Source organism: Aptenodytes forsteri, unplaced genomic scaffold, assembly GCF_000699145.1.
Source record: "Aptenodytes forsteri isolate BGI_AS27 unplaced genomic scaffold, ASM69914v1 Scaffold49, whole genome shotgun sequence".
NCBI lineage: Eukaryota > Metazoa > Chordata > Aves > Sphenisciformes > Spheniscidae > Aptenodytes > Aptenodytes forsteri.
The window spans coordinates 6,252,825-6,271,718 of record NW_008795125.1 but is presented as its reverse complement, the minus strand read 5'-3'; the positions used below and the strand labels follow the sequence as shown (position 1 = coordinate 6,271,718).

Genomic DNA, 18,894 nt, shown 5'->3' with positions numbered 1-18,894 from the left:
TAATAACATTGACCTCCTTTGTTAAAGTGTATGTGTATATGTATATACATGCATACATGCATTTTATCTTTTTTTTTTTTTTTAAAGTATTAGTTTTCATATCTGGTACCTTTAGTATGCCTGGACTAGAGGTGGAATATTTTGTTCTGGGATTTTAATTCTCCCGGGATTTGCAGCTCATCTGAAAATGAGGACAACCGCAGTGTGCTCCACTTCATCAGAAAGAGCTGGCAATGTGACCCTTCCTTGGGCAAAGTTTTAGCACCCTCTCCCTCTGCCTGACTCTCATGCTGGAGAGGGATCACAGGGTATTCTCTGCCTTGCCATTTCTGGATACTTGTTTTTGAACACAGATGTTTCGAGAAACCTGTCATCTCTGTTTTCCATTCCTGAGAGTGGATGAGTCTCTGAAATGAAAAGCACTCTGATTTTGTACTGTGTTCTCAGTTGTTATTTCTGTAAAGGCTTTGTTTATTTGGGAAAGATTTTGGTACATGAATGTGCTCACACCCTAAAGTGTTATATTAAGCCAAATGTATAGGCACTACAAAATGTGAGTTCTAAGTCGCTTTGATTAATAGTAGCTGTCCTCTTAAAATTTATAGTCTAATGTCTTTAAACATAGCCTTTTCTGTGAAAAACATTCATTTTGACTTCAGGTATAATAGAGACTGTGTTTTTTTAGAATACAAAAAAGCCCGCCAAGAGATAAAAAAGAAATCGTCTGACACACTGAAGCTACAGAAGAAAGCAAAGAAAGGTACTTGCTTCATACTTGTACTGTTAAAAACCTTTTGTGCTGTGCTCATTGACAAAGATTGAACAGCGATAGGACTTTCTATTGTAATAATTCGGTCCCCTGTAATGTATTCCTGGTATGTACTTGAACACTAGGGTACAATTACTATGTGTCATTTAAATCATGTTCTGAAGCTGCCGTCTAATGTTCTTGTACAAAAGCCTTAAAACTGTTTTTACAAAGTCAATCATGTTTTAAAATAGAGCGCTTGCTGCTAACTTATTCCTGTTAGGAACATTGACACTGTAACATGACTTGTGCAGATACCTGTAAAATTTTCTAGAATCTTTTGGAATAATATAAAAAAAAGCCATTATGTAAATGTTCTGTAACTATTAACATTTTTCACTGTTCTCCCTTTCTCTACCACCTTTCTTCTGTTTCTTTTAACAGCCTGTAATCTCCTAAACCTTACGTTCTTTCTCAGAGTGTGAGAAGGTGGCATGGGTTGTTGTCAGGGGGAGGGCACTTGGCAACCATAGAAAACTAAAGATGAGTAAGAAAAGAAAGGGAGTTCTCCACAAAGGCAATCTGTCTTTTTTAGCAGCTGAATCTCATGCTCCTGTTCCTCTCCCACCACCATCTTGTCACAGGAGTTTCATCATCATGTTAATGGAAACATGCATCACTGATAGCTGCAGCATTGCCATCACTAAGGGTTTTACTTGGCCAAGTGCAAACCCCACCAAGCTTTGGAAAAATGACACGGAGCTTGTCCAGAAGCAGACTTTCTGGTTCCCTTTCCTGGCACTGGGCTCTTCCCAGCCGGGTAGGAAGTGTGCTTTGAGCAGCTCTCAGCCTGCAGGTTGTAACTTGTGCTTCCCCTCCAGCCTAAAAACTGTGAGCCCAGGGACAAGCAAAATGAATGCTGGGGCGGGGAGTTTCTTGAACTTTTTAAATTGTGTAAGTGTTATCCGGAACAGGTGAGCCGTCTCTAACTGTCCTTCCTAATAGGTGAGTCAATAATTACGCTGGTAGAAAGCCGCATGACTAAAAAACTGCTCTTGAGTTTTAGCTGACTTTAGATGAGGGATGAGGGAGGGAGAGATGGAAGCCAGCAAGAGGGAGCTTAGCTCAGTAGGCTCTGTGTGTCTGTCTGTCCGTGGAAAAGTTTAGTGTTTTAAATCAGAATGGTCATCTTTAGGGGGACATGACTTTTTGTGATAAGATTTTATTTTTGGGTGATGCATAAACATGTTTCTCATTTTGTGTGACAAATTGTCTGACTTCAGACCAATAGCTTTAAAGAGTCTGTGATACTCCCTCTGTTTCTTTTCCTTTCTTCCCTCATTTTCTGGTCTCATCGCTTCTTGTCCCTGTGTGATACAAACAACCCCTCCGTGCATGGTAGGTGAGAGCTGAGAAAAGCATGTCCGTGATCTGGGAAGAAGGAACCATTTTTTGAACCTGTTTCTATGAATTGACAGCTATCTGGCTCCATCTCTCTTTTATCCTGCTTCTGAGTATCGAATAAATCAATCTGCAGTCTTGGAGGAGGAGACAGCATTGTCTGTAAGGTGGGAAGAGGAGAGGGAAGCACTTAAAGCCTTCTGGAAAAAAAACCCACTGTTCTCATACTGCAGATGCCACTGTAGGTGTCTGTCAGCAGTGGTTAAAGCAAGTGGACTTTCTCCTTGGATTTTCTGGGTTCCTGTCTGCCTCCCCAAATGTGTGCCATGTCTAGTGATGAGGGTCAGCACACTGGTGTCTTGTCCTCCTTCAGGATTAAACATCTCTGAGCGGGGAGTGGAACAGGCCTCATTTTGCTATCATTTTTATAGCAGCCATGCTATGATTGAAGACTTTTTTTTTTTTTAAATGTCATTCCCTTGATTAATTTTGCTGTTATGACATGCTTTTGGAGTTGTCAGTGAACCTGCTGTATTTCTGTGCTGTATCCCTCAGAACTGCTGTCACATGCATGGTATTTGTGTCCAGAGCACAAACCCAATGGGACTGAGGTGGGGTTAAAGCTGGTCGCAGAGGGACGCGTATGGGGAAGGTGGAAGCAATGAAGGCTCGCAGGTAGCCAGTACAGGGGAAAGGAGGAGCTGCAATATTTTTGAGGAGCTGAGAGTTGTTCTCACAGCCCCAGGGGAGGAGAGATGCAGTGAGGTGCTGAGGCTCATACGGATGTGAGAATGAATGCCCAAAGCTGCTGGCCCTGTGGGTTCCCAGCACGAGTGGGTGGGAGGTGGGAGGAAGTCCACCCTGTCTTCTTGCAAGTTATCTATAGTGCTAAAATATAGAAGAAAAAAAAGTAGATGCTTTTTCCCTTCTTTGCCTTTTTGATCCCTACCTTGAAGGAATAAAGCATTGGTCTGAGTGCAATGTCAAATGTTGTTATGAAAACTTTTTTGTATGTACCCACCTTGACAGGTCTGTTTAATGCGCTACACAGTGAAGTGTGTTGTTGTTGCTGTCACTGAGGGATAAAAAAAAATCAAGAAGGGGTTTATTTATAAAATGATAAAGCTGCAGAATTGATTCTGCTTTAGGTCACAAATGAGATTTGAACTACGGGCAGGGAAGCTCTTGGGTGAAACTGTCCTGGCAGGCATGTGGCCAAGTGCATGAATGTCTTACTGTGTCTTCAACTCTCCTGTTTCCCTGTTGCTCAGACTTACTTTTTTTGTTCTGTTCTTCCTCAAGCAGGACCTGTCCCTTTGATTTTTCTGTAAAGTTACTGACTCACTTATGGGAAGTCTAAAACAACCAATTCATTCCCTTCCTAGCGCTTGTAAGAATATTTTTGAATTAACCTTATGATCGTCTGTGGGCAAGTGAGATGTTTGCTGAATTCTGGATTTGCTTAAATACTGTGCATGCTACTAAAAACGTCCTTCAAGCTTTTTCTGCTGTGACTGGATGGGAAAGTGGTTTTCTTCTGCTTTGGGTAGCTTCAGATCTAGGAACTCAAATATAACCCTCTACTTTTCTCATTCATGTCATGGCAGTGGTGTCCTCTCTCCCTGCCACATCAGGCTGCAGAGGCTCCCTCTCGTAGCCAACAGCTGCAGCATGCGTAGCAGCTCCTTGCTCCTTGCCTGCATCCCAAGGATGTTTGGGAGAAAGGGCCATGGGCTGCGTGGCTTGTCCTGGCAGGAGCTCTACAGGTTGGGCACCCCACCTTAGCGCTAAGGGGCTGAATATGTTGGGGTTTGCCTGTTCTCTGGCTTGTGCATGGTCTGTTTGTTCTGGTTCCTTGGGGCCAAGTTGAAAGTTCAGGCAGGGCATTTAAGATCATTTATTAGAAATTACGTTTGCAGAGTAGGTGTGTTAATTGCAGTAAAGGTGTTTCCAAAGCTTGAAGTGATGGGGAAAACACCAAGCTTTCCAAACAAAACAAAAAGGTGTTAGGGGTCCTTTTTGGAAGTTTGCTAGAGTATATCTGGGAAAATGACAAGTCTGTGTTGTAAATGAAGGTCTTGCATTTCAAAAGACCTTACAGGGATAATTTTTATTCTTTTTGTTGTCTTTGACTATTAAAAAAAAATAAAAATCCATATGAAGTCTAAATATATGTAGTCTAAATAGGTTCCTGGTGCACCTCCCAGATCCATGAAGTCCCTGGGGCTGTCATGGTGATCTTCAAGGTGCATCCTTTTCCTTACACCCTTGTTCCCAAGGGGAACAGGCTGGTAGGGCATGTTGCCCACCCCAGCGTTGAAACTTAGCTCTTGTCTGAACAGATGAAGCTACATAGTGCATGGAACTGCATGCATCTTCTAAATTGCTCTTTGTTTTCAGACAAACATTGGACATCAGAAGTCAGCCCAGCTAACCTGAGTCAGCAGAATAATTATGCATATATTTAAAATAAATTCCATGTTTAGGTTTCTGCTGAGTCAAGGCCTCATAAGTGGATCCATAGCTGCTAGAAGCTGTTGATGCTATATTGAATTCAGAGGAGAGACAGCAGCTGTGGCTCTGCATGTAACCATTTTGGAAGGTTAACAAAATGCATGATTCTTAGTTTAAAAAAAAAACATCAAGTGACTAACTTAAAATATAACTGAATGTATATGTAAAATCTGGAGTGCATGTTGGCTTTATTTTCTCTGTTTTAGCTTGGCTATTAATGATTAACTAGACAGGTTTCCCTTCTGCCTGTAAGTTGACTGGTAGGTTTCATTTTCAGGTTCTTCATATGACACTGTGTGTGAGCTTTGAGGAAAATCTTTAAATCTAAGCGGATTTGTGAAAAGGAGTAATATGTAATGCTCCCAATAATATAACGTGTTAATGTGAAAACTAAGTTTTATCTCTAAACCATTCATAGAAGTTTCTGCAGAGTGCCCTTAACATTCAGTACAACATTTCATCTTGTGTCCCATCAACGTTGAGTAGCCAAACTCACAACCTCTACTTTTGAGTATGCAGCAGTTTTGGAAAGTATTCTTACTTTTAATGAAGTTGAGAGAGTAGAACATGATTATTAATTTACTGTAATACTGCCAAAAGTGCTTTTTCTTCCCCTCCTCCTGGTTAGCAAAGTTGACCTGTTTGTGTTTTAGAGCCTTTGCAGCTGTTTTTGTGTTACACTCTGGTATTTGAAACTGTAATATTGTTATACTCCTCTCAAGGATGATTGTGCAAACCCTGTCACTCTTAACTGAAAAACATAAAGCTCTTCAATGTGGTTATAACTGAAGAACATCGCAGTTCTTAAAGCAAATACTGACCTTCTCATTCAAGTACTTTGCACTCTTTCTATACTTGGCAAGTGCCCTGTCTGGAGTAGCAGGCTGGGGAGGGAGGACCCCTGGCCAGACCCTTTCTCCGCCAGGAGATAGCCTTGTTTCTCTAAATTGATCAAGTGTGGCATGATGACTGAAGTGAGAGCCAGGACTCACTGTGGAGTCAGTATGATACAGCTCAGAAGGAGAGAAGCTAATGAGCAAATTATCCTTATCTGTTGCAGGGAAAAAATCCTGTGTGGATGAGGCCGTGGTGCCTGCAGGGGTTTTTTTGGTGTTTTTTTTTCTCTACCCCCTACCCCCTGCCCCCTGCAAGCTTATAATGTAAGCTCCACTTTATAAAAATTCAGTGAAGGCATGTTGCAAAATCAGTGACCAGAGATGATACTTTGATTTATTTTCATTCCTTGGGTTTTGAATGCCTCTTGATAGTTCCCCTCTTTTTGACAGCAAGCCAGGTTTATTGCAAAACTTTATATATAAAGTTTTTTAATTAAAATACGCATATCGTGGTTAATCTTTTTGATGTTCTTCCACATTGCATCAGCAATTAGTTTTTCATTTAATTAACAATCTATTAATGTAATTGCAGTAGAGAACATCAAAAAGCGCTGTGGTTACTAACGCAGCACCCGCCTAGAGTTTTGCAAGTTCGAGTTCCCTCTTCCCTGCGAGGGGATGAGCTTTGTGCCACCTCATCAGCTTGACCAGAGTTTGACAGTTGTCTGTGTTGTGCACTTTCTCTGAAGCATGGGTTAACATGTTCTCACCTAGGAATCTGCAAGCTAAACAAAGTTCCTAAACTGTTTTAAGTCTCTTAAAATAAAACTGTATGGTAAATAACCGGGAGTTTAACTTGCAACAGCTCATCAGGAAGCAAAGCTAATGTGTTTGTCTTTATCGGCAACGGAAGAAGTCAAAATAGTCTAGTCCAAACTGCTCGCTCTCTTGTCTTGGCACTGATGATAATGTCTAAACTCTAGGAATGCTGGAATACCAGTTTGACTTTTTTTATTTTCCTTTCTGTGTCAATTTTGTGTCCTGCAATTTCTCACCATGCGCACCTGCCTGACAGCTGAGGCTCTGGGTAAGTCTGTGCCATGCTGTAACCCTGGTGGCTGGTTTATTGTAGCCCTTGCTGTGGCCTCTTTATGGTGTCTGGTCTCCACTAACTGCCTAGACTTTAATTTCTCATGAAACTAAAATATCGCCTAATCTTAATGAGCAAACCATCTTTTGATTTATTTTCTTTTGGCATCTAATTGGAACACTGTAAAAGAAGAAAATCAGTATTGTAGATAAACCTCTGGTTTATTTTAGAAAGGGATTAACATGGACTGATAAATCATGTCACAGTTGGGAGAGAAGTTAAATGGAATAGACACGTCATCAAGGTGATGTTCAAATAATTGAATATCTTATTGTTAATACGACTTTTAAAGTCTAGAGCTTAAAGTCCTTAGTGTTGTTCTTTGTAAACCTGTGATCCAAGTCCCCCTTTTTTCTGAAAATCGCATGCACCTTTCTTAACCAATAGATAAGAAATCACTATATTTAACTTCATGCTGGGGAAGGGGTGGAAATCAGCATCACAATTGTCTCCTCTTCTGCTGCCTGATCACATCTCAAATCTGTTTAAATTGGAGTGCTGTTTCAGTTGTATTGCAAATTTAAAGTAGCTGCCTTGAGATCTTCTTGTGAATGAAATGCGGTGTTTCTGAATTTGAGAGAAATAATCATACCTCCACTTGTAGGTGTAATGATATAGGTGTCACCCTTTGGAGAAGCCTGGGCTGATTAGATCAGGAGACTCTCAACCGAGGCGCCTCAGCCGGGGTCCTGGAGCTGGGCACTGTGGTGCCTGCTGCTTGTCCCCTTTTTTGAAACCACACTTTGTGTTTTTGCTGGTTTGTAATTCAATCTGGAAGCTCCCTTTGGTAACTTGGAACTTTTCTTCTAAGGGACAACTTAGCACTTTTGAACATTAGCAGCTGATTCAGATCTCCAGTAGCCACCAGAAAGACCCAGATTTGGTTGCTGGAGCGGTCTGAAGTTAACCCCAGCAATGAGGTTTTCCACCTCTCCATAAACGGTGGCAGAATTCTTCCATTCCCAGCCTAGATCCATATTAGTTTATTTGTTGGCTTTACCGTGCGGGACTTAGAGGGGTTATTCGTCCTGGCAGCTGAAGCAGGTATGCTCTTGTAAAGAAGGTGATTTGGGAATGAATGACTTGGAGCCTGCTTTGGTTTGTACGAGTAGAGGTGTACTCAGCATTGTCTCATACAGTGTAAATTCTGCCACTCTGTAAAGTGTCCAATATTGAATATTCAAGTTCTGTGCAGACACCAAAAAAAGTGCAAGGGAGCACACTTTAAGTGAGAATGTGGAAAATAATAGTTTCACCAATATTTGCTGCATTACTTTGTCAATAACAGCATTAACTTTAGCAGTCAGACTTGCACTGAGAACATTTAAAAATCATTGTTCTCCTTTGCTGTTGCTGACAGCTTTGCTGGTTTAAGTCATCTTATAAAATATAGGCATGAAATTGGGTTGAAAATTAGATTTACCTTTTTCCTTCTCCCTAATACGTTTTCTTTACTAAGTTCTCTTCGAACAATGGTTATTTAAGAAGCTGCATGAGGCTTTCAGCCAGGATTCACACAGAACATTGTAAAACTGAGGTTTTAATGCATGTTGGTCCTTTAAAGCTCTTGCACGTCATGGTAATGATGTGATGCACCTGCTCTGAAGGTAACATATTAAGACTGTCCTTGGAGTAGCAATGGATTCATGTTAATATTGATGAGAAGCAGTTCAGCTCTCTGCAATTCATTAGCTGTTACTTGCCTGTGTCAAGCAGCGAGTCCCAGGGCTGTTGGAGCATGGTGCCGTTGGAGAAGTCAGTCCACAACTTCTGGTCTTGCATTTCTGGTCCTCTCTGCAACACCAAAGCTCCACTTTGAGAAAGGCTGGATTTGAATTTCTCCTCGGTTTTCAGATTGTTGACTCGTTCTTCCGAGTGCAACCGGCCGTGCTCTGCAGAACCATCCCTACATCACGTTCATGTCTGGCTGATTGCAGACCAGAGACCTCTGACTACATTTGATGCTTTTGATCATTGCTAATGCTGATTGCTTTGGTGGGTCATTCAAACCTGTCTGCAGCTGGGGTAGGAGTGTCCTTCCAGGGACACATTTACAGCTGCTCCATGATGAGACTGTTCTGGAACTATTTTCTGTCATTGCGATAGTTGTGTTGGTTTGGAAATGTTTCCAAATGGGTAACCTAAAGGCCAGAGAATGTGGGCTGGAGAGAATAAGCAATTGCTGATGTTCCTTATGAAAGATGCCTCATGTTCACAGCAAAAACAGTGCAATCGGTTGTCAGGGATGCCATAGACAAGTGACCTTCCCCCCGTAATTCAAAGGGGAAAAGAACTGCATTGCTCTCCGATGGTCGATGCTGCCTTCTGAGATAAGTAGTGGATTCAAACTAGCGGACACCCAAGGTGGGTGAGGAGCAGAGGTGATCGGCAGTTGGCCCTCACATCCTCGGTGTCCTCTGGGAGTAGGAGTGCTGTCGAGGGGCTGTGCTCTGCTCTGCTTAGCGAAGGAAACTGGTTAAATTGGGCATAGATCTCATCCCTCAAATTCCAAGCTGTCTGAGTGCCATGGGAGGCAGCTGGCAATTCAGGGAGTGGGAAGAGTTATGCCTGATTTCAAAAGACTTGCTAGATTGATATCTGCATTGTGGAGCTTTCAAAGGATGTTAATAAAGCCTTCCTGCTCCTAAAAGATGAGTTGCAAGGAGACATCAGGAGAGAGCTGTATCATGCCCCATAAACATCTGACTTCAGAGCCTCATCTAAATGATTCACCTACGCTTGTTTCCTGTTCTGAATTATACTCTGGACAGCTTGTGTGTTTTCACTGACTACATAGGTGCCCAAGAGCCATAGCATAAAAACAGGTCCGTGAAAGTAGCGGTGAGGAGACGGTATGTCTGTTAATGTCCTGACTCGCTTAAAGGAATAAAATGGAAACTTCGTAGAGGTACAGAGGATGTTGAAGAGTGATGCAGTTTTACATGCGCTTTTGCCAAAGGGTTAAAATACACAGCTTGAACACTATCCTGATAACTTTGTTGAATTGAGTGAGTTACACAGGTGTAAATGAGGTTTATTTTTGCCCCATGTTTTGGGTGCTCTTGTTGCTCTGGTCCAAGACGTGGTGCTCTGTGAGGTCCACATAAGTTACCAAAATTCACTCTAGTTGAACCCACTTTATCAGTGGAGTCCTGTTGCTTTCCAAGTGTGTGTCTTCTCAATGTGTAGGCGAATGCATTTAACAAGGATTTACTGCATTAAGTGCATGATCATATGGTGGAGCAGCTGAATGTTTACAGCAGTTCTCCAGAGCTGAACTAATGAGTGTGTGATTTAGTTCGCATCTAATATATTTTGCATTTGGTACATTCACGCTAGTGAGCCAGTATCTAGGTTTAAACAATGTGAGATTCTTTCACCTGTTGTAATTTCCAAGCAGCTCTCACAGTAAGAGGTCTGAGCAATAATGCAAGTCTTGGTTTCATAAGGAATTTGAAATAACAACTCCAGAGAAGCATAAAATGTTTAATCGCTGCATCTGATAGCAAAGGATAGTATGGGGAAGGGCCTGAAATGTACAGAATGGTCTTCAAGCAGAAGGACCCAGTTTGTCTCCTAAGGATGACAGACAAGAAAGCACAGGACCTTCAGGGAGTTATCCAAAACTCTTCTATAACTTGTTTCTGGCAGATGCTAATTTTGAGAGGAAGCAGGTGACTGAAACTTCAGAGTCAGTTATTTTTGAAGTTAGTTACTTCTAAAACAGTTTTATGACCACATTGCACCGGTCAGCCTAATCTAGAGGATCAGACACTGGGTGTTCCTGCTGGCAATTTGGTACCCAGGTGGCCTTGGCAGTGGCCGTGCCGGTGTTGCACTGCACATGATTCTTTGAGGATGCATCGCAGAGCTCTGCTTGTGGGTATCTGTGCAGTTTTATCTGGACTATGTCTAGCTCTGTACGGAGATTTGGATATATCCAGTCCGTAATGCTGCTAAGCCAGCATGATTCTCTTTGCTTCCATTGCTGCTCTCTTTCCTGCGGCTCTGGCTGTGTGTCAGTGCAGGGGAGCTGATGACTTCACCTCGCTCTGGAGTATTGAAGAAATACATATGATAATAAGGCAAACCTTGAGTCATCTGCATTTGTGTACTACACACATCAAGAGACTTTTTTCTTCCTCTTGCTCGTAGCTTTAAATCCTCCATGCAGAAAGGTTATTGTCCATAAAAATTGATTTTGGGTAGCTGCTTGTAACTCACCCACCATTTTTCAATGTTACCTTCCTGGTATTTAGCAACAGTGGCATGGATATGTACCTGGATATTTAATTTGCATGTGATGGTGGTTTCTGGGAGATTTGAGTCGAATTTACACAACTGAGGTTCTTTGAAATATTTAGGGGTGTAAGCTGCATGAAAACATCTTGCAACTGCAGCATTGTTGGCTCAGTAATATATGGCTAAGCAGCAGCTCTTCATTCCTAGAGGAATAAATTTTTGGCATGATGCAGAGTAAGCAATTGGTGCAGAATAAGGTACTTAACTGTCACAGAAAGTTTTGGTATTATGAGTTGACTATAATTAACACAGTGAAGCTTTTTGATTGCAAAACATTGGATTTTTTTTATTTCCATAGACAAATACTGGACATTAATATGTGAGATGCTGATAGGTTTTTTTTTTTCTGGTTTGGACTTTGGAACAAAGAAAACTGTTTTAGCAGTTGCTTGTGTAGAGTACTTGAATCCAGTGGTCCAATGATCAGTAACATGTCCTTAATACCACCTCATATAGGAGATTCATTCACTCATTTAGTGACTCCATAAAGTTTTCATTAGGACCTTGCTAAGAACAAAAATAGGAAGGAAGAGGAATATACATGTGGTTAGTGATTAACACTGTCTTAGTTAGTAAGATGTTGATTTTCAGCAAGGATGATGTGAAGGGTTTCTACAGCTAACACTTTGAGAAAGTCCTTATGTGAAATGCTGTCTTTGGCTTGTTGAAACCTTTTGAATTGAGCTGGATTTCTGTTCTATGCAAAAGGGGGAAAAAATAAATGCTATGAAATGCTTGATTTAATCAGGGAAAAAAACCTTACTAATTTGAATTCAGGAAAAACGCTGGTTGAGACTTGAATTGCAAAAGCACAATCCGGCAGCAGTGCTGGCTGAAAATAAGGTCTTCCTCTATGGAGATCCACAGTTTTGACAAATGTACTCTTGATTGTTTCCTGCATACAGGACGGGGTGACATTCAGCCCCAGCTGGATAGTGCTTTACAAGATGTCAATGATAAGTACCTGCTGCTTGAAGAAACTGAGAAGCAAGCTGTCAGAAAAGCTCTGATCGAGGAGCGCGGTCGATTCTGTACTTTCATCTCGATGCTGCGGCCCGTGATAGTAAGAGCTCTCCATTTTAAGTCGGTACAATTCACAAATTAGATAAGTGGCCAAAAGCTTCTAAAAAGAGTAGCTCATTATGTCTTAGGAATTAATTTCTAGAGCCAAAATTCAACCTGCATCTCTGCCTAGCAAGTGGTGAGAGTTGGGACCTTTCTTGAAGGTATTTGGAGTAATTCAGCGACTGAAGACACCAAATACTGTCAAGATGACTAATGGGGAAACAATGGGCACAAAGACTTAAGTGGGCTTGAGTTCCATCTGCATACCGACCTGAGGCATTGCTAATGCAGTTTTTTCCACTGCTTTTTTTCTTAACATCACATTTTAATATAAATCTTCCTTACTCCTACTCCAGTGCTAGGACTGATAAATGTTTCAAGACCTCCCCTGTGTATATAATGACATTATCTGACAGATTGCAGGCTGCTTCCATGCAGTTTTCTGGCAGCTCTTTTCCTCCTACATGACAGCTTTTTCAGTTCATTGAAAAGGTTTGAGTATATTTTCATCATCTCGGGTTGTCTGAAGCCCAGCGATGAATTGTTTGTGGCTTTGTGCAAGCATGATGCATTTCTGAAGGGTCTCCAGCGTACTGGGAAAATGTTCCCAATGCTTGTTTGCAAAGAGCATCAGTCTCAACAGAAAACCATGGTTAGAGAAGTGTGGGGGGGGTGATGGCTGAGCAGGAGGAGGTGGATTCCAGACTCTGAGGACCTGGATGAAATTACCATGGTAGCTAAGGGATTACTATGGTAACTTACGGTGCAGGAATCATCTGAGTTAGCTCTTGATGTAGCCTGAGCCAGAATGAATCATAGATGTATTAATGCTCTGTATAGTGCCTTTATCTCAAAGTTTCCAAAAACTAGCAAAAAGTACGAGTTTAACCCCTGTTTATGTTCAAGGTTAAAATCCTTAGGGCACATTAGTGAGTATACATAGAAGAGTTAAATCTTTTCCAAATGCAGTAAAAATGACACTCTTTTTCTGAAGATGTCACAAAAAGAAGGCTGAGACTTATTTCTCTCACTGATGAGAGACAACATTTCTGGGCCTCAGAACTTACAGCAAACTTAAAGTAGTTATAAAACTCTGAATTAGTATTTTCAACCCTCTTCCATAAGAAGTGATTGCTTAATGGGCAAAGAAAAAGCAGCTCCGCTGGGCACTCCCACAGTCATCAGCAAAAAGAAAAAGTTTGTGTATGGTGTTATGGGTCTGATTTTTAAAACCAAGGCTGTGATTAGCCTTGCTCTTTTGCCTTTTCAGGAAGAAGAAATATCAATGCTAGGAGAGATAACCCATTTACAAACTATATCAGATGACCTGAAAAGTCTCACCATGGATCCACACAAATTGCCATCTTCAAGTGAACAGGTTAGCTGTCGTTACCTGGAAAACATTTTTATTTGTAGCTTGTACCGGTTTTCCTTTTGTGTTATGAGGAATATTGACTACTAGCATTTAGTGGCTTCATACTATGTTTTATAGATGCTTCACTGCAGCAAGGTCATTTTTAACATAAGCAATTTAAAAAAAAAAATTATTGTGAAGTACCAACTGAGTGCTCCTGAAGTATTTGGTGAGACCGGTGTGAAGTGGTAGCAGTAACACTTCGAAGTATATGAAGATGCCCAGTTTCTGCTGAGAGTACATGAGGAATGAGTGTCATCTCCTTGCCGTACATTTGAGCATCCCAGTCTTTATGTGGTCGCAAGATTGCTGGGGTTAGATAGCTTGATGGAGTCTAACATTTGAGCATTTTTCCATGCTGTCCTTAAAATGCATAGGAAAATGTGTATCATTAAATGACTCCAGATAGGACCTTTTTCTCCAACCCTGCTGTGTGAACTTAGTTTTCTTGTCATACCTTAATCACCTTATCATTGACTTGGAAGTGTAAAGGAGGGAAGCTCTGCTGTGGTTGAATATTGGATCTTCGATTAATTTTTTAAAATGCAACAGTTTTTAAACTCTATGGCTGCAATAGTTTTTTTTTAAGGGGAAAAAACCAAAACAAAGCAGCTTACAGGATGCATAAAATAAATCTCCAGTTTACTTTTTAAAGATTTTTCCATTCAAATATGAACTTTCCTTCTGTGATAGCAGCCCTAGTGTTGAAGTATTGTAGTTCCTGGAAAGCCAAGGATGAAGCTGACTCTCCTGTGTAATATACGGAGTCTTAATTCTGGAAGAGAACTGAGACTGGGTCAGTTGGCACTGAAAGTCTGTAGTGGTGATGAATGTTGTATGACAAGCAGATGCTTTCTGTTAATAGGGGAAAAAAATTTTCCACGTCCTTGATGCTATTGATTATCTTTCATCAGGTAATTTTAGATTTGAAAGGTTCTGATTACAGCTGGTCTTATCAGACTCCTCCATCCTCTCCCAGTACTACCATGTCCAGAAAATCTAGTGTTTGCAGGTAAGTAGACTGGTAATATTTAATTTTAACCTGTTTGGGGGCAAAGGAAGGCAAGTTCAGACTGTGGTATGGATTTGTATGCATACTTAAATAACAACTCTTAATGAAATCAATCCCTCATGGTCTTTCTCCGTTTAAGTGTGTGACTGGGAATATTAAAAAGGATGGGCATGACTGAACAACTTTTAAACTCAAGACAACTTGAAGATGCTTTTGATTCAGTTCTCTTGAATCCATTTCAGATCAAAGAGCAGACTGTACTGATCTAAGCTCTGAGATTGTTCGTTCATAATTTCCTTTTCTGTTTTTCATGTGATAACTTTTTAGATTATTCTAAGTAGCTGTTACTAATCAGTAAGTTGAACTGTTTGAAAAGGAAAAACATCCTTGGCAATTGCCCTATCAGTCTGTTAGATGGAAATGCTTTTTTGATACAATTTTTTTTGACTGTTTAATGCTGTCTAATGCTGTCCTGAAATATGTTGAAACACTGGATTCTGTCTATGCTTTCTCCGTAAAAACTGTTTTCTCTCATAAAACAGTTTATTAGCATGTTGCCCCCATACCTTGGTGTCTGCATTTACTCTTTCCTTTTACTGAAAAGGAAGATATCCTATTGTGTATTCTGCTCAACACCTTTCTAGCTGCTCTCAAATGATTACCTTTTAGTTTGCTTTATGAATTAGGTACTATAGGTTCCCTGTGTATGAGCAAAGTTACCTACAGCATGTCAGAGCAAGTGAACATGACTTGTTCTATGTACCTACTTGTCTCTGCATGCAGATATATATAAAAAAAAACTTCAGTACTTTTATATATATATATGAAAACATGCATATTTAGAGCAATGAGCACAGGCTTAAAGATGCAATATCCTGAAGCTGTAAAAGAAAATGGCAAAAAAAAAAAAAAAAATCCATCAACTGCTCCTAATCAACCTCATCTTCTTGTGTGGTAAAACCTGTATGGCAACAGACTGTTGTGTATGAGTAAAATAAGGCAGAACTCCTCTTCCCCTGCTCCAAGCCAACTTGTACATCTTGTGTATTACATGGAATTTGTGAGCAGGAGGTGCAGTCCTCACCCATGTATCCTTTAGAGCCTTCCCTTCAGCTAGTCAGTGGGCTCCTGCCAATGAAGGTAGGAAGCTGCCTTCAGATTGATGCATCCTGCTATAGTCCTGCTCAGCCACCCCAGCAGGAAACTTCAAAGGCTCCCACATTGTGGCTGGCATGTCGTTGCTGTCATTCATGGATACTGGAGATTAAAAATCAATCTCTCTGTTTGAAAAATCAAATATTTTTTTTTCATGGATATTAATTTGGGGTTTCAATTCTCTGATCGTCTTTCTTACTAACTAAAGCTATGTACCCAGAGGCTTGACTTCACTCAATATGCTGTGACATGCTTTTGTTCTGGTAGAAAGCCTGCATGTGAGCGAAACTTGTCCCAGGTACTCTGAAGCATGGGGTTTTGGTGATGCTTTCAAAAGTCTCACACGTTGGCCTGTTGACTGACTGCAACAGCATGCCTAGAGGCAGACTTTTAGATGAACTGTGATGCCTTTGGACCCCTGCTAGAGATCCCACTGAAAATTTGAGCCATGGTACAAGAGCAACAAGGAGTAAGTCAGGAATAGGGGAGAGCCGTCAGCAGACATTTGTGCAAGTGCTGTGCAAATGCTAGAGAGGGCATGTAGCGATCCCTTCGTCCCTAACCTGATTTGGAACTCTGAGTGGTTACAGAATTTGATCATTTGAGTGAAATTCAAGGTAAAATGCCATTTTCTCTCTGGTCGCAAGGGATACTGCAGCTGCTTACGGTTCTTTACTGATATATATGTGCACATATATATATATATATTTAAATTTAATTTGTCAACATTTTTTCTTTTCCGGTTTATGCTGCCTGTTGCTATGCTAGAGACATGTGGAATGTTAATTGTACTGTATATGGGTCTCTCCCCACCCCACCCTTGTGTCTTTTCCTCTCCCCTTCCCTTTCTTTGTTCCTTTTGTCTCTCACAGCAGTCTGAACAGCGTTAACAGTAGTGATTCCCGGTCCAGTGGCTCGCACTCGCACTCACCTAGTTCACACTATCGCTATCGCAGCTCCAATCTGCCTCAGCAGGCACCCATGAGGCTGTCCAGTGTGTCCTCCCATGATTCTGGATTCATGTCCCAGGATGCTTTCCAGTCCAAATCGCCATCCCCCATGCCACCAGAAGCACCTAACCAGGTACGTGCAAGCATGAGAACAAAAACCTGAGCGTGAGCTGGACTCTCTAACTTGGCTCACTTTTCACAGAAAGGATCTGGTGTGGTTTCGGGGTACCTTGGAGTCAGGTTAAACACAGGGTAAGGTTTGTCTCGTTGCACTTCATCCATCTAAAAGTTGGGCCTCTAGCTGGAGTGGTTTATGCTGCTTTTGCAGTTAGCACTGAAGAAAGGGATGAGTCACTCTCGAGGGATTTGGTTTTCACTCTGGCCCTGGAGGGAGCCTAGATGCCCAACTTTCAGATACTTAACAGACGAGAAAGAGCAAGAAGTCCCACCTTACAGGAGGGAATAATACTCACTTTACCCACTGAGGTTACCAGTTAATATCCTGCTCAGATTGCAAGTTGTTAATATCCGGTGGCTGTTTACTGGACAAAGATCAGTGCCAGAACAGCCTTCTGACAGCCTTAGTATTGATACTGGCGGCTTCGGCGTCAGACACGACTTTTATTCCTCCCCTGCAAAGGGCCTGGAATACTCAAAATGCCATTAGCAGTATCATATGAAATTGGTTTTGCCTTTTGTTATGACATCCCTTTCTGTGGATAGACTTGCTCTTTTTGACTCTCAGTTGAGCACCTTGCAGAAATAAGGTTTCTGCATGAAAATGAGAGGTATTTTTAATTCTTTATGGAACTCATAAGAAATGAGTGTTTGTGTAATCATATAAGATAATGTCCTGAACCCAGTCAAACTAAGAGGATTTCACTATAAATATAAGCAAAACTTTTCCAGAGCATTTTTTGGTCTGCAGAAGGAACTTGCTGCTCTATTTGTTCACGGCATCACTCCTATAAAAACTAGCTGGCCACCTGCAGGCAGAGGTTTGCGTGCCTCCATGGCATGTATCTTCCAGCACCTGAATTCCCTTTTCTGTCTTGTTTTTTTTAACAAATCACACGGCAACTGCAATATTTTTTAAACAAGGCTGAACTGCCGTCTCACGTTATAAATCCCATCGTAAATCTTAGTTACAAATTGAAGTGGACTTAATATCCTATTGTTGAGTATCACTCATTTTTAATACACCCTGATGTCACTGGAGAAGATTGTCCTTTAGTTTAATAAGTGTAGTTGCATTCCTTGGGGAGTAGATGGTTTTGTAGGCAATGATAACTTTAATCCTCACAGTCAGCAAGCAGCCAACAATTTCAGTGTTAGTGGTTACCAAGTGTCACCTCCACACTTAAACTACTCCTAGACCTTGAGAGCACACAGACCCTTACTTTTTGCAGAACATTTGGTATGTAGCACCCTTAGTGAAATTTTTAGGGTATCATCCAAAACAATGCTGGTTCGTTTAGGCTTGGAACATGTTCTCAAGGGAAGCTCAACAGTTTTTTAATATATTTACCTCTTTCATTTTAATAGAAATGCTTTGTTTTCAAATGAATACATCTTCTGCACTGTCCCCAGTCTGGACACATCAGCATTTTTTTATAGATGACATCCTGAAGAACTTTGTGCACACTAATAAAACGAATGTTTTGTTTAGATTGGCTATGGCTAACCTAAGTGAAATGCAAAAAAGTAAATGAGCAATAATAAAGTAAACTGGAATAGTAACAAGGTAAGGAAGTTGGCTTTTAAGATACGTACATCAGTTATACATGCTAGCATCATCTTTGGTTTTCATAGTATCCACTGCACCTGCATAAAAGGGCAGTAATCTAGATGATGATGCTGTGTTTGCAGATGAGGATGTAACTTTACAATTGCCCTTAGCATGGAAAAAACCCAGCACCTCTCTTCGCAAGTTCCCCTGTTAAGCCGGGGAGAGAACTTAGGCCGGTATCAGCTGGCAGAACATCCTGAAAGTTGATGGGAGTCACGCTGATTTACACCAGCTAAGTTCATATGCTTTCACTTCATTTTAGAAACTGTCCATAAAGTTGCAAATTGATCTAAGCATCACTTGAGCTATTCTTGAGCTGTAGAAGGCTGCAGCAGTGTGGCGTTGACTTGACAAGTGTAGTGTGTTGGTATAACAAATAGGTATGTGCTCTGTATGTCTCTAGTTCTGTATACCTTTACGCAGAGGAAAAGGTAACAGAGCATTGCCTGGCCGCTTCATCTTTGCTTAAGTGTCTTGCTTTGTGTGTTCAGCACTAAGTAAAATGTGTGTGTTGTGCTGACAGATAATTGTGATCGTGAGCTTACCGAGAAGCTGTTC

At 41.1% G+C, this 18,894-nt stretch overlaps 1 protein-coding gene across 4 annotated transcripts in view; it reads left to right on the top strand.

Moving 5' to 3' along the window:
- MTSS1 (MTSS1, I-BAR domain containing) overlaps positions 1-18,894 on the top strand; it is a 132,878-nt gene that overhangs the window by 99,530 nt on the left and 14,454 nt on the right. For all 4 annotated transcript variants that reach the window (XM_009277237.2, XM_009277235.2, XM_009277236.2 and 1 more), the window contains exons 6-10: positions 686-760; positions 11,857-12,014; positions 13,287-13,394; positions 14,345-14,442; positions 16,470-16,680. In XM_009277237.2, the coding sequence (XP_009275512.1) occupies positions 686-760; positions 11,857-12,014; positions 13,287-13,394; positions 14,345-14,442; positions 16,470-16,680 (650 nt within the window). The remainder of the gene's footprint in view (positions 1-685; positions 761-11,856; positions 12,015-13,286; positions 13,395-14,344; positions 14,443-16,469; positions 16,681-18,894) is intronic.